Here is a 12,721-nt window from a genome sequence, read left to right as displayed (position 1 = left end):
CTCATCTCTCTGAATGTCCTGCTTTGCAGTTCTCCAAAATGTGTGTGCCATCTCCAGGCATCCTCCTTAGCATTTCCTGGGTGTGCACTTTAGAAAGGAATGAGTTGTCAGAGGAGGTTCTTGAAGATGAGATATTCAAGGTGAGGTTCAACAGGGCTCTGGGCAGCCTGATCTAGTTGAGGATGCTCCTGCTTACTGCAGAGGGGGTTGGACTGGATGACCTTTGGAGGTCCCTTCCACCCCAGAGCATTTTATAATTGCATGATCTGAGGGCTGCAGCACTTCTGAATACAGAATTAACCAGGTTGGAAAAGACCTCAGAGATCATCAAGTCCAACCTATCACCCAGCACCATCTCATCAACTGAACCATGGCACCAAGCGCCTCAGCCAGGCTCTTCCTAAACACCTCCAGGGATGGTGACTCCACCACCTCCCTGGGCAGCACATTCCAATGGCCAATCTCTCTTGCTGGGAAGAATTCCTTCCTAACATCCAGCCTAAACCTCCCCTGGCACAGCTTGAGACTGTGTCCTCTTGTTCTGGTGCTGCTTGCCTGGGAGAAGAGACCAACCCCCACCTGTCTACAACCTCCCTTCAGGGAGTTGTAGACAGCAATGAGGTCTCCCCTGAGCCTCCTCTTCTCCAGGCTAAGCAACCTCAGCTCCCTCAGCCTCTCCTCTGCTATGAGGGCAGGCTGAGACACTTGGGGTTATTCAGCATGGAGAAGTGAAGGCTCTGGGAATACCTTAGAGCAGCCTTCCAGTATCTGATGGGGGCTACAGGAGATCTGGAGGGACTTTTGACAAAGGCATGGAGTGCCAGGATGAGGAATAATGGGTTCAAACTGGAAGAAACTGGATTTAGATTAGTTATTAGGAAGAAAATCTCCCCTGTGAGGGTGGTGTGGCACTGAAACAGGTTGCCCAGAGAAGTTGTGGAGGCTCCGAGCCTGGAAGTGTTCGAAGGCAGGTTGGATGGGGCCTTGGGCATCCTGCTCTCACAGGAGGTGACCCTGCCCATGGCAAGGGAGTTGAAACTAGATGATCTTTATTGTCTCTTCCAACCCAAACCAGTCTGTGATTTTATGAAGCCTGATTTGCAGTCCTGATCTTTAATGCTGTGCCACACTTACAATTCTCGTCAGTCTGGAGAAGAGAAGGCTCCAAGGTGACCTCATTGTGGCCTTCCAGGATCTGAAGGGGGCTCCAAGAAAGCTGGGGAGGGACTCCTCAGGATCTCAGGTAGTGATAGGACTAGGGGGAATGGAATGAAGCTGGAGGTGGGGAGATTCAGGCTGAAGGTGAGGAGGAAGTTCTTCCCCATGAGAGTGGTGAAGCCCTGGAATGGGTTGTCCAGGGAGGTGGTTGGGGCCCCGTCCCTGGAGGTGTTTAAGCCCAGGCTGGATGAGGCTCTGGCCAGCCTGATGTAGTGTGGGGTGTCCCTGCCCATGGCAGGGGGGTTGGAACTAGATGATTCTTGTGGTCCCTTCCAACCCTGACTGATACTATGAGAATTCACATGGTGCAACTTATCTGAAGCTGATAGAGATCTCTCCCAGATAAGGAACTGGTCTTGGGCTTTAGCCTTTGGTGTTAAACCCAACATTTGTCTGCATTTTTCTTTCCTCAATGCTGTTGTCATCCTATCTGTTTCAAGACCTGATGATCTCAAGGGTCTTTTCTAACCTGGATGCCTCTATGAGTCTAGGTAGAATTTAAAGCAGCTCAGTTCTGGCCTTGATTTTAAGGACTGTTTACAAGGAATCTATAAGATTCTATCTATAAGGACAAATAAGACTGAAGAAATAATACTGAACTGTTTTGGGGGTGGAAATTTCAGAGCTTTGTGCAGGATTCTGGCCAGCAGAAGGCAGTAACTGCTCAGCTTTGCATTGCTCATCACTTCATGCTTGCTTGCATTTGGCAGCCCCACGGCGTACATCTCCCAAGTGATTTTCTTTCCAAGGCTTCAGAAGTAGCTTAGTGGAAACTGATGGTTCTACACACCCAGTTCTTTATGATTCCCCCTAAACAATCTGTTTCCTTTCTGTCCTAGGCCTAAGGGTTTGGCTTTTCATGCACAGCAGTACTCAGCATGTTGTTACTCTGGCACATGCTGGCTGGAGCCTTTCTCCCTGTCTTCATCCTTCCAGGACCTTGGGTTTCAGCTGAGAACATCAACTTCCACAACGTGAGACCTCCACCAGACCGTAAGTAGACCCTTGTGCTACATGCCACTAGAGCTTAGCAGTTCACCTCATTGCCATTTCCTTCCAGTCCTTTGGGGCTTTTTAGGTCTTTGCCTTCTTCAAATGCAAAGAATAGAGAGTTCCCAAAGCAGCTTTTGCTTTGCAGCCCACAGCAGTTTCCTTCCTTCCTTCTTTTCTGTCCCAAACTGACTGAACAGAACCCAAATATCCCTAAGCAGCTGCACACATTGCTAGATTAAAGTGTGCAGAAGGGCTTTTCACCTTTTAAGTGCTTCCATTAGGCTTTTTTTTTTCCCTCTCCTTCTCTGAAATGCCTCCCTGCAGTGCAAATATTGCAGTGGATTCCTCATAAATAATGCAGGACAAATGTTTGGGAGGGTTGGGAGGGGTTTTTTTGGGTCTTTTTTATCTTGTGGAGGTTTTTTGTAAGGCCAAGAATAGGTGTGCTGCATGCAATTCATTCAGGCTGAAGGTAATTAAAAACCTTGGGAGACCTGTGAAGCCAGTTGTCACTAATAACATCATATATATATATTTGTCTCTTATCTGGCATCAGAAGTGTTCTGTCCCTTCCTTGAGTAGATTTTCCTGGCCTGGATCATTAAAATAGTCAGGACAGCTCCATTTAACAGGAATAGATGTGCAGCCAGGGCATTAGGCACCTTAAAAATCACTTAGCTATGTATATAGGGGAAGTAAGATTTGAAGATCCTCCTCCTGGTCCCTTTGTCCAAGGGCTCCAACTTCTTCAGCCTTCAAGATGAAGATCTGAAGCTGGTTGTGGAGGTGTAGTTTTTCTTATCTAGCATCACAAGTGTTCTATCCCTCCTTGAGTAGATTTTTCTTGTCTGGATCTTTGAAACTGTCAGGACAGCTCCATTTAATAGGAATAGATGTGCAGCTAGGGAATTATCACTCAGCTGTGTATCTAGTGGAAATAAGGTTTGGAAATGCTCCTCCTGGTCCCTTTGCCCAAGGGCTCCAACTTCTTCAGCCTTCGAGGTGAAGATCTGAAGCTGGGTTTTGGAGGTGTAGATTTTCTTACCTAGCATCAGAATTGTTCTATCCTTTCCTTGAGTAGATTTTCCTTGTCTGGATCATTCAAAGTAAGCCAGGACAGCTCCATTTAAGAGGAATAGATGTGCAGCTTGGGAATTATCACTCAGCTGTGTATCTAGTGGAAATAAGGTTTGGAAATCCTCCTGGTCCCTTTGTCAAAGGGCTGAAACTTCTTTAGACTTCAAGATGAAGATCTGAAGCTGGTTGTGGAGGTGTAGTTTTTCTTACCTAGCATCAGAACTGTTCTATCCCTTCCTTGAGTAGATTTTCCTTGTCTGGATCATTCAAAGTAAGCCAGGACAGCTCCATTTAACAGGAATAAATGTGCAGCTTGGGAATGATGCATCTTAAAAATCACTTAGCCACGTCTATAGTGGAAATCCAGCTCCATTTAATAGGAATAGATGTGCAGCTAGGGAATTGTGCATCTTAACATCACTCAGCTGTGTATCTAGTGGAAATAAGGTTTGAAAATGCTCCTCCTGGTCCCTTTGCCCAAGGGCTCCAACTTCTTCAGCCTTCAAGATGAAGATCTGAAGCTGATTGTGGAGGTGCAGTTTTACTTACGTAGCATCAGAAGTGTTCTATCCCTTCCTTGAGTAGATTTTCCTTGTCTGGATCATTCAAATAAGCCAGGACAGCTCCATTTAACAGGAATAAATGTGCAGCTAGGGAATTATGCATCTTAAAAATCACTTAGCCATGTCTATAGTGGAAATCCAGCTCCATTTAATAGGAATAGATGTGCAGCTAGGGAATTGTGCATCTTAACATCACTCAGCTGTGTATCTAGTGGAAATAAGGTTTGGAAATGCTCCTCCTGGTCCCTTTGCCCAAGGGCTCCAACTTCTTCAGCCTTCAAGATGAAGATCTAAAGCTGGTTGTAGAGGTACAGTTTTTCTTACCTAGCATCAGAAGTGTTCTATCCCCTCCTTGAGTAGATTTTACTTGTCTGGATCAGATCATTCAAATAAGCCAGGACAGCTCCATTTAACAGGAATAAATGTGCAGCTAGGGAATTATGCATCTGAAAATCACTTAGCTATGCATCTAGTGGAAGATTTGAAGATCCTCCTCCTGGTCCCTTTGTCCAAGGGCTCCAACTTCTTCAAGATGAAGATCTGAAGCTGGTAATGGAGGTGTAGTTTTTCCATGAAAGGAATCCAAAGCCATTTGAATGTGGGTTGTGTGTGTTTGTCTGTACAAATGTACACGCAGTGCCTATGTCTCTGAGGCTTTCTCTCTTCCCTGTGTTTCCCAGCACTGCCTAAATGGTGTTTTGGCTGGTGAGAGGGTAAATCCAGGGGATCTTTTAAAGTTCAGCTGTGGCAAAACCAGTTTAAAATGTCAAAGCCTTCTGCAGAACTCGTTTCCTAGGTTCTATTTGCCTTAGCAGTGGTGTGCCAGGGAGAGCATGTAAATGTAGGTAATATCTATTTGTATATCTGTGTGTACAAACACTGACAGCATTCCACTGAATGTATTTTTGTGCTGTTTCCTAATCCTTGCTAACATGCTGTGGTTTTTTTTATCCCCCCCTATCCTTCTAAAGCCACTCCATTCCCAAACAGCTTCAAGTGCTTCACTTGTGACAATGCAGTGGACAACTACAACTGTAACAGATGGGCTGAAGATAGATGGTGTCCTGAAAGTAAGTGTGGCTGTCCTGAGGAGATTCCTTCTGATGATTAGAAGTGCCTCTCCCTGACTCACCCATCTGGTGGGGAGTCTAGCTGGAGAGGATTAACATGCCTACACAGTGGTGCTCTCAGCTGTGGTGTTAGTAATACTGAGTCATACCATTTCTGCTGAGCTGAATACTTTGACCATTTCAGAGTGAAAAGCAACAGTGAAAAGTTCTTTTTCTCTCCTTCTTTCCTTCTCTCTTTCCTTCTCTCTTTCCTTCTCTCTTTCCTTCTCTCTTTCCTTCTCTCTTTCCTTCTCTCTTTCCTTCTCTCTTTCCTTCTCTCTTTCCTTCTCTCTTTCCTTCTCTCTTTCCTTCTCTCTTTCCTTCTCTCTTTCCTTCTCTCTTTCCTTCTCTCTTTCCTTCTCTCTTTCCTTCTCTCTTTCCTTCTCTCTTTCCTTCTCTCTTTCCTTCTCTCTTTCCTTCTCTCTTTCCTTCTCTCTTTCCTTCTCTCTTTCCTTCTCTCTTTCCTTCTCTCTTTCCTTCTCTCTTTCCTTCTCTCTTTCCTTCTCTCTTTCCTTCTCTCTTTCCTTCTCTCTTTCCTTCTCTCTTTCCTTCTCTCTTTCCTTCTCTCTTTCCTTCTCTCTTTCCTTCTCTCTTTCCTTCTCTCTTTCCTTCTCTCTTTCCTTCTCTCTTTCCTTCTCTCTTTCCTTCTCTCTTTCCTTCTCTCTTTCCTTCTCTCTTTCTCCCCCCTCTCTCTTCTGTATAGATTCAGACTGGATGTTAAGAATAAGTTCTTCCCCATGAGGGTGGTGAAGCACTGGAACAGGTTGCCCAGGGAGGTGGTGGAAGCCTCATCCCTGGTGCATTGATCAGGTTGAACAAGGGCTTTATATAGCTCAAATATGTCATTTGGAAAGGGGCTGTGATGATAGGACAAGGAACAATGATGTGAAACTAGAGGAGGGTAGATTTAGGTTGGACATTAGGACATCTTTACTATGAGGGTGGTGAGACACTGGGGCATGTTGCCCAGAGAAGTGGTGGAGGCCCCATCCCTGAAGGCATTCAAGGTCAAACTTTATGAGGCCTTGAGCAACTTGGTCTAGTTGGAGTTGTCCCTGTCCATGGCATGGGGGGCTGGAACTGGATCATCTTTAAGGTCCCTTCCAACTCAAGCCATGCCTTGATTTGTGGGGAAGTATTTTGCAGGTGTTTAAGAAAAGCCTGGATGAGGCACTTAGTGCCATGGTCTGGTGGATTAGTTAGGGTTGGACTTGATGGTCTCGGAGGCCTCTTCCAGCCTGGTTGATTCTGTGGTTCTGTAAATGGTGTGAGGTTTGTGCAACCTGCAAAAAGAGATGCACTGGATGCAGATGAATATCTTAACCTTCTTTTTGTAGGTACTCAGTACTGTCTGACAGTTCATCTCTTCAGAGACAATGGGCAGAGCACATCAGTCACCAAAAAATGTGCTACAGGAGAAGAATGCCACTTTGTAGGCTGCCACCGGCACCGAGAAAGCGACCACACGGTGAGCACTTGGGGGGGGCTGAGATGTGGGCTAGATGTGAGGAGGAAGTTCTTCACCGTGAGAGTGGTGAAGCCCTGGAATGGGTTGTCCAGGGAGGTGGTTGGGGCCCTGTCCCTGGAGGTGTTTAAGCCCAGGCTGGATGAGGCTCTGGGCAGCCTGATCTAGTGTGGGGTGTCCCTGGCTATGGCAGGGGGGTTGGAACTAGATGATCCTTGTGGTCCCTTCCAACCCTGAATGAAACTATGAGATCCACCCCCACAGCATCAAATTGCCAGCCCAGCTCAGGGGGAAAGCAAATGAAGCTGGATTGGCAAGCAAAACTGCAATCTAAGGATGAAATGCCCCATCCCCGCTACAGGCTGGGGACAGAGTGGCTGGAGAGCAGCCAGGAAGAAAGGGACCTGGGGGTAGTGGTTGACAGTAGGCTGAATATGAGCCTGCAGTGTGCCCAGGGGGCCAAGAAGGCCAATGGCATCCTGGCCTGCATCAGGAACAGTGTGGCCAGCAGGAGCAGGGAGGTCATTCTGCCCTGTACTTAGCACTGGTTAGGCCACACCTTGAGTCCTGTGTCCAGTTCTGGACCCCTCAGTTTAGGAAAGATGTTGAGATGCTGGAAGGTGTCCAGAGAAGGGCAAGAAAGCTGGGGAGGGGTCTGGAGCACAGCCCTGTGAGGAGAGGCTGAGGGAGCTGGGGTTGCTTAGCCTGGAGAGGAGGAGGCTCAGGGGAGACCTTCTTGCTCTCTCCAACTCCCTGAAGGGAGGTTGTAGCCAGGTGGGGGTTGGTCTCTTCTCCCAGGCACCCAGCACCAGAACAAGAGGACACAGTCTCAGGCTGTGCCAGGGGAGGTTCAGGCTGGAGGTGAGGAGAAAGTTCTTCCCAGCAAGAGAGATTGGCCATTGGAATGTGCTGCCCAGGGAGGTGGTGGAGTCACCATCCCTGGAGGTGTTTAGGAAGAGCCTGGCTGAGGCACTTGGTGCCATGGTTTTGTTGATCAGATGGTGTTGGGTGATAGGTTGGAGGTGATGATCTCTGAGGTCTTTTCCAACCTGGTCAATTCTATATTCTGTATCCCTGGAGGTTTTTAAGGCCAGGCTGGATGTGGCTGTGAGCAACCTGCTGTAGTGTGAGGTGTCCCTGGCCATGGCAGGGGGGCTGGAACCGGATGACCCTCGAGGTCCCTTCCAACCCTAACAATTCCATGATTCTGTGGTATGTCTATAAGCCACTGCTCACTTACCTGCTGTCCACTGCTCTCCTTTTTGTCCCCAGGAATGTATCTCTTGCTGTGAGGGCATGATCTGCAACGTGGAGATCCCAACCAATCACACCAACGCCGTCTTCGCCGTGCTGCACGCCCGGAGGACGTCGGATGGCAGCAGGCGGACAGCCAGCGTTGCCGTGCTCCTGCCAGTCCTGATGATTGCGTGGTCATGATGCAGCACCCTCCTTGGGGAGCATCCCCCTTCCTGTGTGGACTGGCAGAAGCTGTCAGAAGATGGTTTCAGTGTGTGCAGGGAGAAATCACCGATCCTGCTGAATGAGAGGAGATGGAAGGAAGGGGAGAGCGGGAAGGGAAGCGCACGTCAGGAAGCGCTTGGGTGTCTGAGTGAAGATGCTTCATGTGGGCTGCAGTGCCCGACCAAAAGCACCCCACAACAACCCACTGGTTTGCTGGGCAGTGGGGTGAACTCAAGTTAGAACTCAATCTGCTCTGAATGACCACTATTTCACAGTGCACCTCTGCTTGGCATGCTTGCTGAGCAGAGTGTCTGCAGACAATCACCTGCCCAGTGAGATCGCAAGCGGCTTTCAGTGGACAGTGCTGCCACCAGGTCTCTCAGTGGGAACTGTGTTTTAAACTGTTCATAGCTCACACTAAAGTTTCTTGTCTGGATGCACAGGTGTATTTAAATATATCTTTAGTTCTGGTTTTCATAGAGAACATGTAAGGTTTTCAGAGAGAACATATATGAGATGGTATTTTTATTCCCCCCTCCCCCCCTGCCCTTAGCATTTCTACTGGAAGTAATGCAAAATACAATCCCTGCTGTCTTCCTTTGCTGTCAGCTGTCTCACACTCAGATGTTAGAAGTGTGAAATGGTGCAGAAGTTCTTGGCTAAAAATGCTGAGCTGTTTGAGCACCTCAGCCAGAATCCCTTTCTGCTCCCCAAGGCATGAGTTTCTCTTGCAATGGAGTCTCACCTCAGTGGAATCTTTGACTCTGTGATGTTGTTCCAAGTGGTGCTAATGCCATGGCTTGGAAATTGCAGCTATGGTCAAGCAGCTATATATCATCATAAACATATGGACAGATAGGATGAATGAGGAGAGAAGTCTGCTGTGCTCTCTCTTGATTTATAGAGGTTTCTCCCAGAAATATTGTTGTCCTTGATGGGACCTGGACCCTCAACTTGTAAGTGAGCATCACTTGGGTGTCACTGTTGGACCTAGGACAGGGTTGGAGCACCTCTCCTATGAGGCCAAGCTGAAAGAGTTGAGGCTGTTCAGCCTGGAGAAGAGAAAGCTCCAGGGAAACTTTAGAGCAGCCTGCCAGTATCTGAAGGGGAGCTCCAGGAGAGGGACTTTTGACAGAGGCATGGAGTGACAGGATGAGGGGCAGTGGCTTCAAACTGGAAGAAGCTGGATTTAGATTGGACACGAGGAAGAAATTCTTCCCCATGTGAGGGTGTTGAGGCACTGGAGCAGGTTGCCCAGAGAAGCTGTGAAGTCTTCTCTTCTGGAGCTATTCCAAACCCATCTGGATGCCATCCTGGGCAAGCTGCCTCAGCAGGGAGGTTGGACTGGATTATCTCCAGAGGTCCCTTCCAACCCCAGTCAGATTCTGGGATTCTGTGGGTACTTGAACCTTTATTTCATGGTGGTAAATCGTTGCAGGTTTGCTCTCTGTTGCAAGGAATTCCTGGGTAAAGTGCAAGCAGGTTGTCCTCCATCACCAATTTGTCCTCATTTTAGCTCTAAGCACTGAGTGCTCCTACAGTTGAGTTTCTGGCAACAGTTATTGCAGTCTGAGGAAGGTCTTAAGGTGCCCTAAGAGTTTAATGTAAATAATTAACCATCCTCTAAGTGCTGAGATTGGTTTATGCTGCAAATACCATTCCAGAGGGTTTGGGAGGAGGACCTTGGCAAGCTCCCTCAGAGGAAATGGCCTACAGGTTCTTTGCTACTGCCAGAAGACCATTTGGGAGGGGTTGTCTCTGTCTTGGTTGAACTGAAATGACTTTTTATTTCCCCCCCCGACTTAATGTCCCTGCTCACTGCAGGGGAGGGCTTGGATGAGGGTTGAGAGCCCTTCAAGGGTCTCTTCCACCCTGCTGCGTTTTGCAATGCTGTCGTTTGGTCCAGGATTGCTGGGAAGCAAAAAGAATGGAATGGAATGGAATGGAATGGAATGGAATGGAATGGAATGGAATGGAATGGAATAGACCAGGTTGGAAGAGACCTTCAAGATCATCGTGTCCAACCTATCAACCAACACCACCAAACCAACTAACCCATGGTACCAAGCACCCCATCAAGTCTCCTCCTGAACACCTCCAGTGATGGTGACTCCACCACCTCCTCGAGCAGCCCATTCCAATGGGCAATCACTCTCTCTGTGTAAAACTTCCTCCTGACCTCCAGCCTAAACCTCCCCTGGCACAGCCTGAGACTGTGTCCTCTTGTTCTGGTACTGGTTGCCTGGGAGAAGAGACCAACCTCTGCCTGTCTACAACCTCCCTTCAGGTAGTTGTAGAGAGCAAGAAGGTCACCCCTGAGTCTCCTCTTCTCCAGGCTAAGCAACCCCAGCTCCCTCAGCCTCTCCTCACAGGGCTGTGTTCCAAACCCCTCCCCAGCTTTGTTGCCCTTCTCTGGACTCGCTCCAGCAAGTCAACCTCCTTCCTAAACTGAGGAGCCCAGAACTGGACACAGGACTCAAGGTGTGGCCTAACCAGTGCTGAGCACAGGGCAGAATGACCTCCCTGCTCCTGCTGGCCACACTGTTCCTGATGCAGGCCAGGATGCCATTGGCCCTCCTGGCTGCCTGGGCACACTGCAGGCTCATGTTCAGCCTACCATCGACCAGCACCCCCAGGTCCCTCTCTGCCTGGCTGTGCTCCAGCCACTCTGATCCCAGCCTGTAGCACTGCCTGGGGTTGTTGTGGCCAATGTGCAGGCCAAAAGTGAAGGATTCCACTGAAGGGAGAAAATAGCATGCTTGAGATTAGTTCTGACCTTTAGTTCTGTTTGTAACCAGCAACCTTGGGTGTGTGGAAGGCTCTGCTGTTGCCAAAACCTTGCTGTTTATTTACCCTAAGAGAATTCCAGTAGTGGAGGACATTAAGGATGAGTTGTAATCATCTTCATGCATCAGTCCCTTTGTTACTGCAGAGTTTAGGGCTCTTTGACTCTAGCAAAACAAAACAACCCACCCGAAAACCCAACCAAAGTAACAGAAATGAATAGATAGAGGGATGCAGAAACTGTTCATGCTGCACAGAGAGAGAAGAAAATGGAGGAGTGAACATCCAATTTACCTTGTGGTGCTTTGTGGGGATGGCAAAACCTCCCCACCTCTGCTCACCTCTTTATTTTAGGCCAATTCTGGAATGGTAGCCTTCACATTAAAAGCTTGAGTGTGCTGATTGGTAGAGAAAAAGAGGGCTGAAAGTCACCAGAGGGCATATCTGGGGCATGACTAACGCTGCCCTGCGTAGGCACTCGGCAGTAATTTATGGCAGGGTGTTTGTGTGGTGTTAAATAGATTCAAGTAGCAGCTATGTATTTCTCTCCAGGTACCTGAAGTACTCACTGAGGGAGTTAAAAGAGCCCACGTGCTGGGTTAGGAACTGGCTGGAGGCTGAGCCCAGAGAGTGGTGGTGAATGGTGCCACAGCCAGCTGGCAGCCAGGCACTAGTGCTGTCCCCCAGGGATCAGTGCTGGGCCCCATCCTGTTCAATATCTTTACTGATGATCTGGATGAGGGGATTGAGTCAATCCCCAGTAAATTTGCAGATGGCACCAAGACTGAGAGCCCTGGGGCTGTTTAGTCTGGAGAAGAGAAGGCTGAGAGGGGATCTGATCAATACCTATAAATATCTGAGGGGTGGGTGTCAGGATGAAGGTTCCAGGCTCTTTTCATTGGTGCCCAGTGACAGGACAAGGAGCAACAACAGGTACAAGCTGCCCACCTCAACATGAGGAGGCACTCCTGTATGATGAGGGTGCCAGAGCCCTGGAGCAGGCTGCCCTGAGAGGTTGTGGAGTCTCCTTCACTGGGTCCATCTGGATGTGTTCCTGTGAGGCCTGCCCTAGGTGATCCTGCTTTGGCTGAGGGGGGGGGGTTGGACTCACTGATCTCTGGAGGTCCCTTCCAACCCCTACCATTCTGTGCTTCCCTATGCTTTGCCCTCAGGCAAACCCTTGCCCATCTTTTGCTCTTAGAACCTGACAAGGATTCAGGAGGAGTGGCAAGCAAATCACTTTGTGTGGCTGAAGAAAGAGAAATGTTCTTAAGCTCTCTATGTAATGATGATTTCCTTGTTGTTTGTTGGGGTTTTTTTACACATTGCACTGGACAGCCTCGAGAAGATTGATTTTGAAAAGCTAAAATACAGACAACCAGCTCCAATCATTCAGTGGTGCTTGGTGTGGTGCTTTCTTCTCCTCCAGAAATGGCACTTTTAATTAGAAGAAGTATTTCCCTGCTGGCTGGTGGGAAGTGTTTGTGGTCAAGGAGGAGATCAAGATCCTTTTGCTGCTTAAAACAGCAAGCCCTGGTCTTGGCCCTGGGGAATTTGTGGAGCTGAAACTGCTGCTCTTTGACTCCTGGTGCATGCTGATGGATTGCTGGGAGGCATCCCAAGCACAGCAAGGGAGGAGGGATGGGCAGCCCACCAAAGATCCAGGGGTCAGCAAGCCTGGAGAGGAGAGCACTGAGCAGCCCTGGAGCAAGCAGGGGGGGAAGGGACTGGGGGTGTTGACTTTCCCAGCTGATCTAATTGTTTCCAGGGACACCCAGTTTTTCATGGGGTGAAGCATGGCTCTTCCCTGGGCTGTGTGAGAACTCTTGCAATGGTGTGAAAGAGCTCAGTGAGAAACTCTTCATCTCTGCTCGATCCAGGTAAGAGAGGTGCCCCTTCCCAATGGATTCTCATGCAGAGGCTAGGCTGGACGAGTGTGCTGCAAGGCAGCAGTTACAGAATCCCAGCATCCCAGCATGATGGGGGATGGAAGGGACCTCTGGAGATCATCCAGTCCAACCTCCCTGCTAAAGCAGGGGCACCCACAGCAG

General features: G+C 48.7%; 1 protein-coding gene across 3 annotated transcripts in view; it reads left to right on the top strand.

The window, feature by feature from the left end:
* Positions 1-12,048, top strand: part of LYPD6B (LY6/PLAUR domain containing 6B) — an 84,590-nt gene extending 72,542 nt beyond the window's left edge. For all 3 annotated transcript variants that reach the window (XM_068158679.1, XM_068158681.1, XM_068158680.1), the window contains 4 exons: positions 2,058-2,211; positions 4,823-4,921; positions 6,298-6,428; positions 7,698-12,048. In XM_068158679.1, the coding sequence (XP_068014780.1) occupies positions 2,097-2,211; positions 4,823-4,921; positions 6,298-6,428; positions 7,698-7,862 (510 nt within the window). In that variant the 5' untranslated portion in view covers positions 2,058-2,096 and the 3' untranslated portion in view covers positions 7,863-12,048. The remainder of the gene's footprint in view (positions 1-2,057; positions 2,212-4,822; positions 4,922-6,297; positions 6,429-7,697) is intronic.
* Positions 12,049-12,721: the final 673 nt, after the last annotated feature.

Source organism: Melanerpes formicivorus, unplaced genomic scaffold (genome assembly GCF_026170545.1).
Source record: "Melanerpes formicivorus ecotype bairdi unplaced genomic scaffold, bMelFor1.0.p_v2 SCAF_41, whole genome shotgun sequence".
NCBI classification, from domain to species: domain Eukaryota; kingdom Metazoa; phylum Chordata; class Aves; order Piciformes; family Picidae; genus Melanerpes; species Melanerpes formicivorus.
Note: the sequence above shows the minus strand (reverse complement) of the source record. Positions and strands in the feature narration are given on the sequence as shown.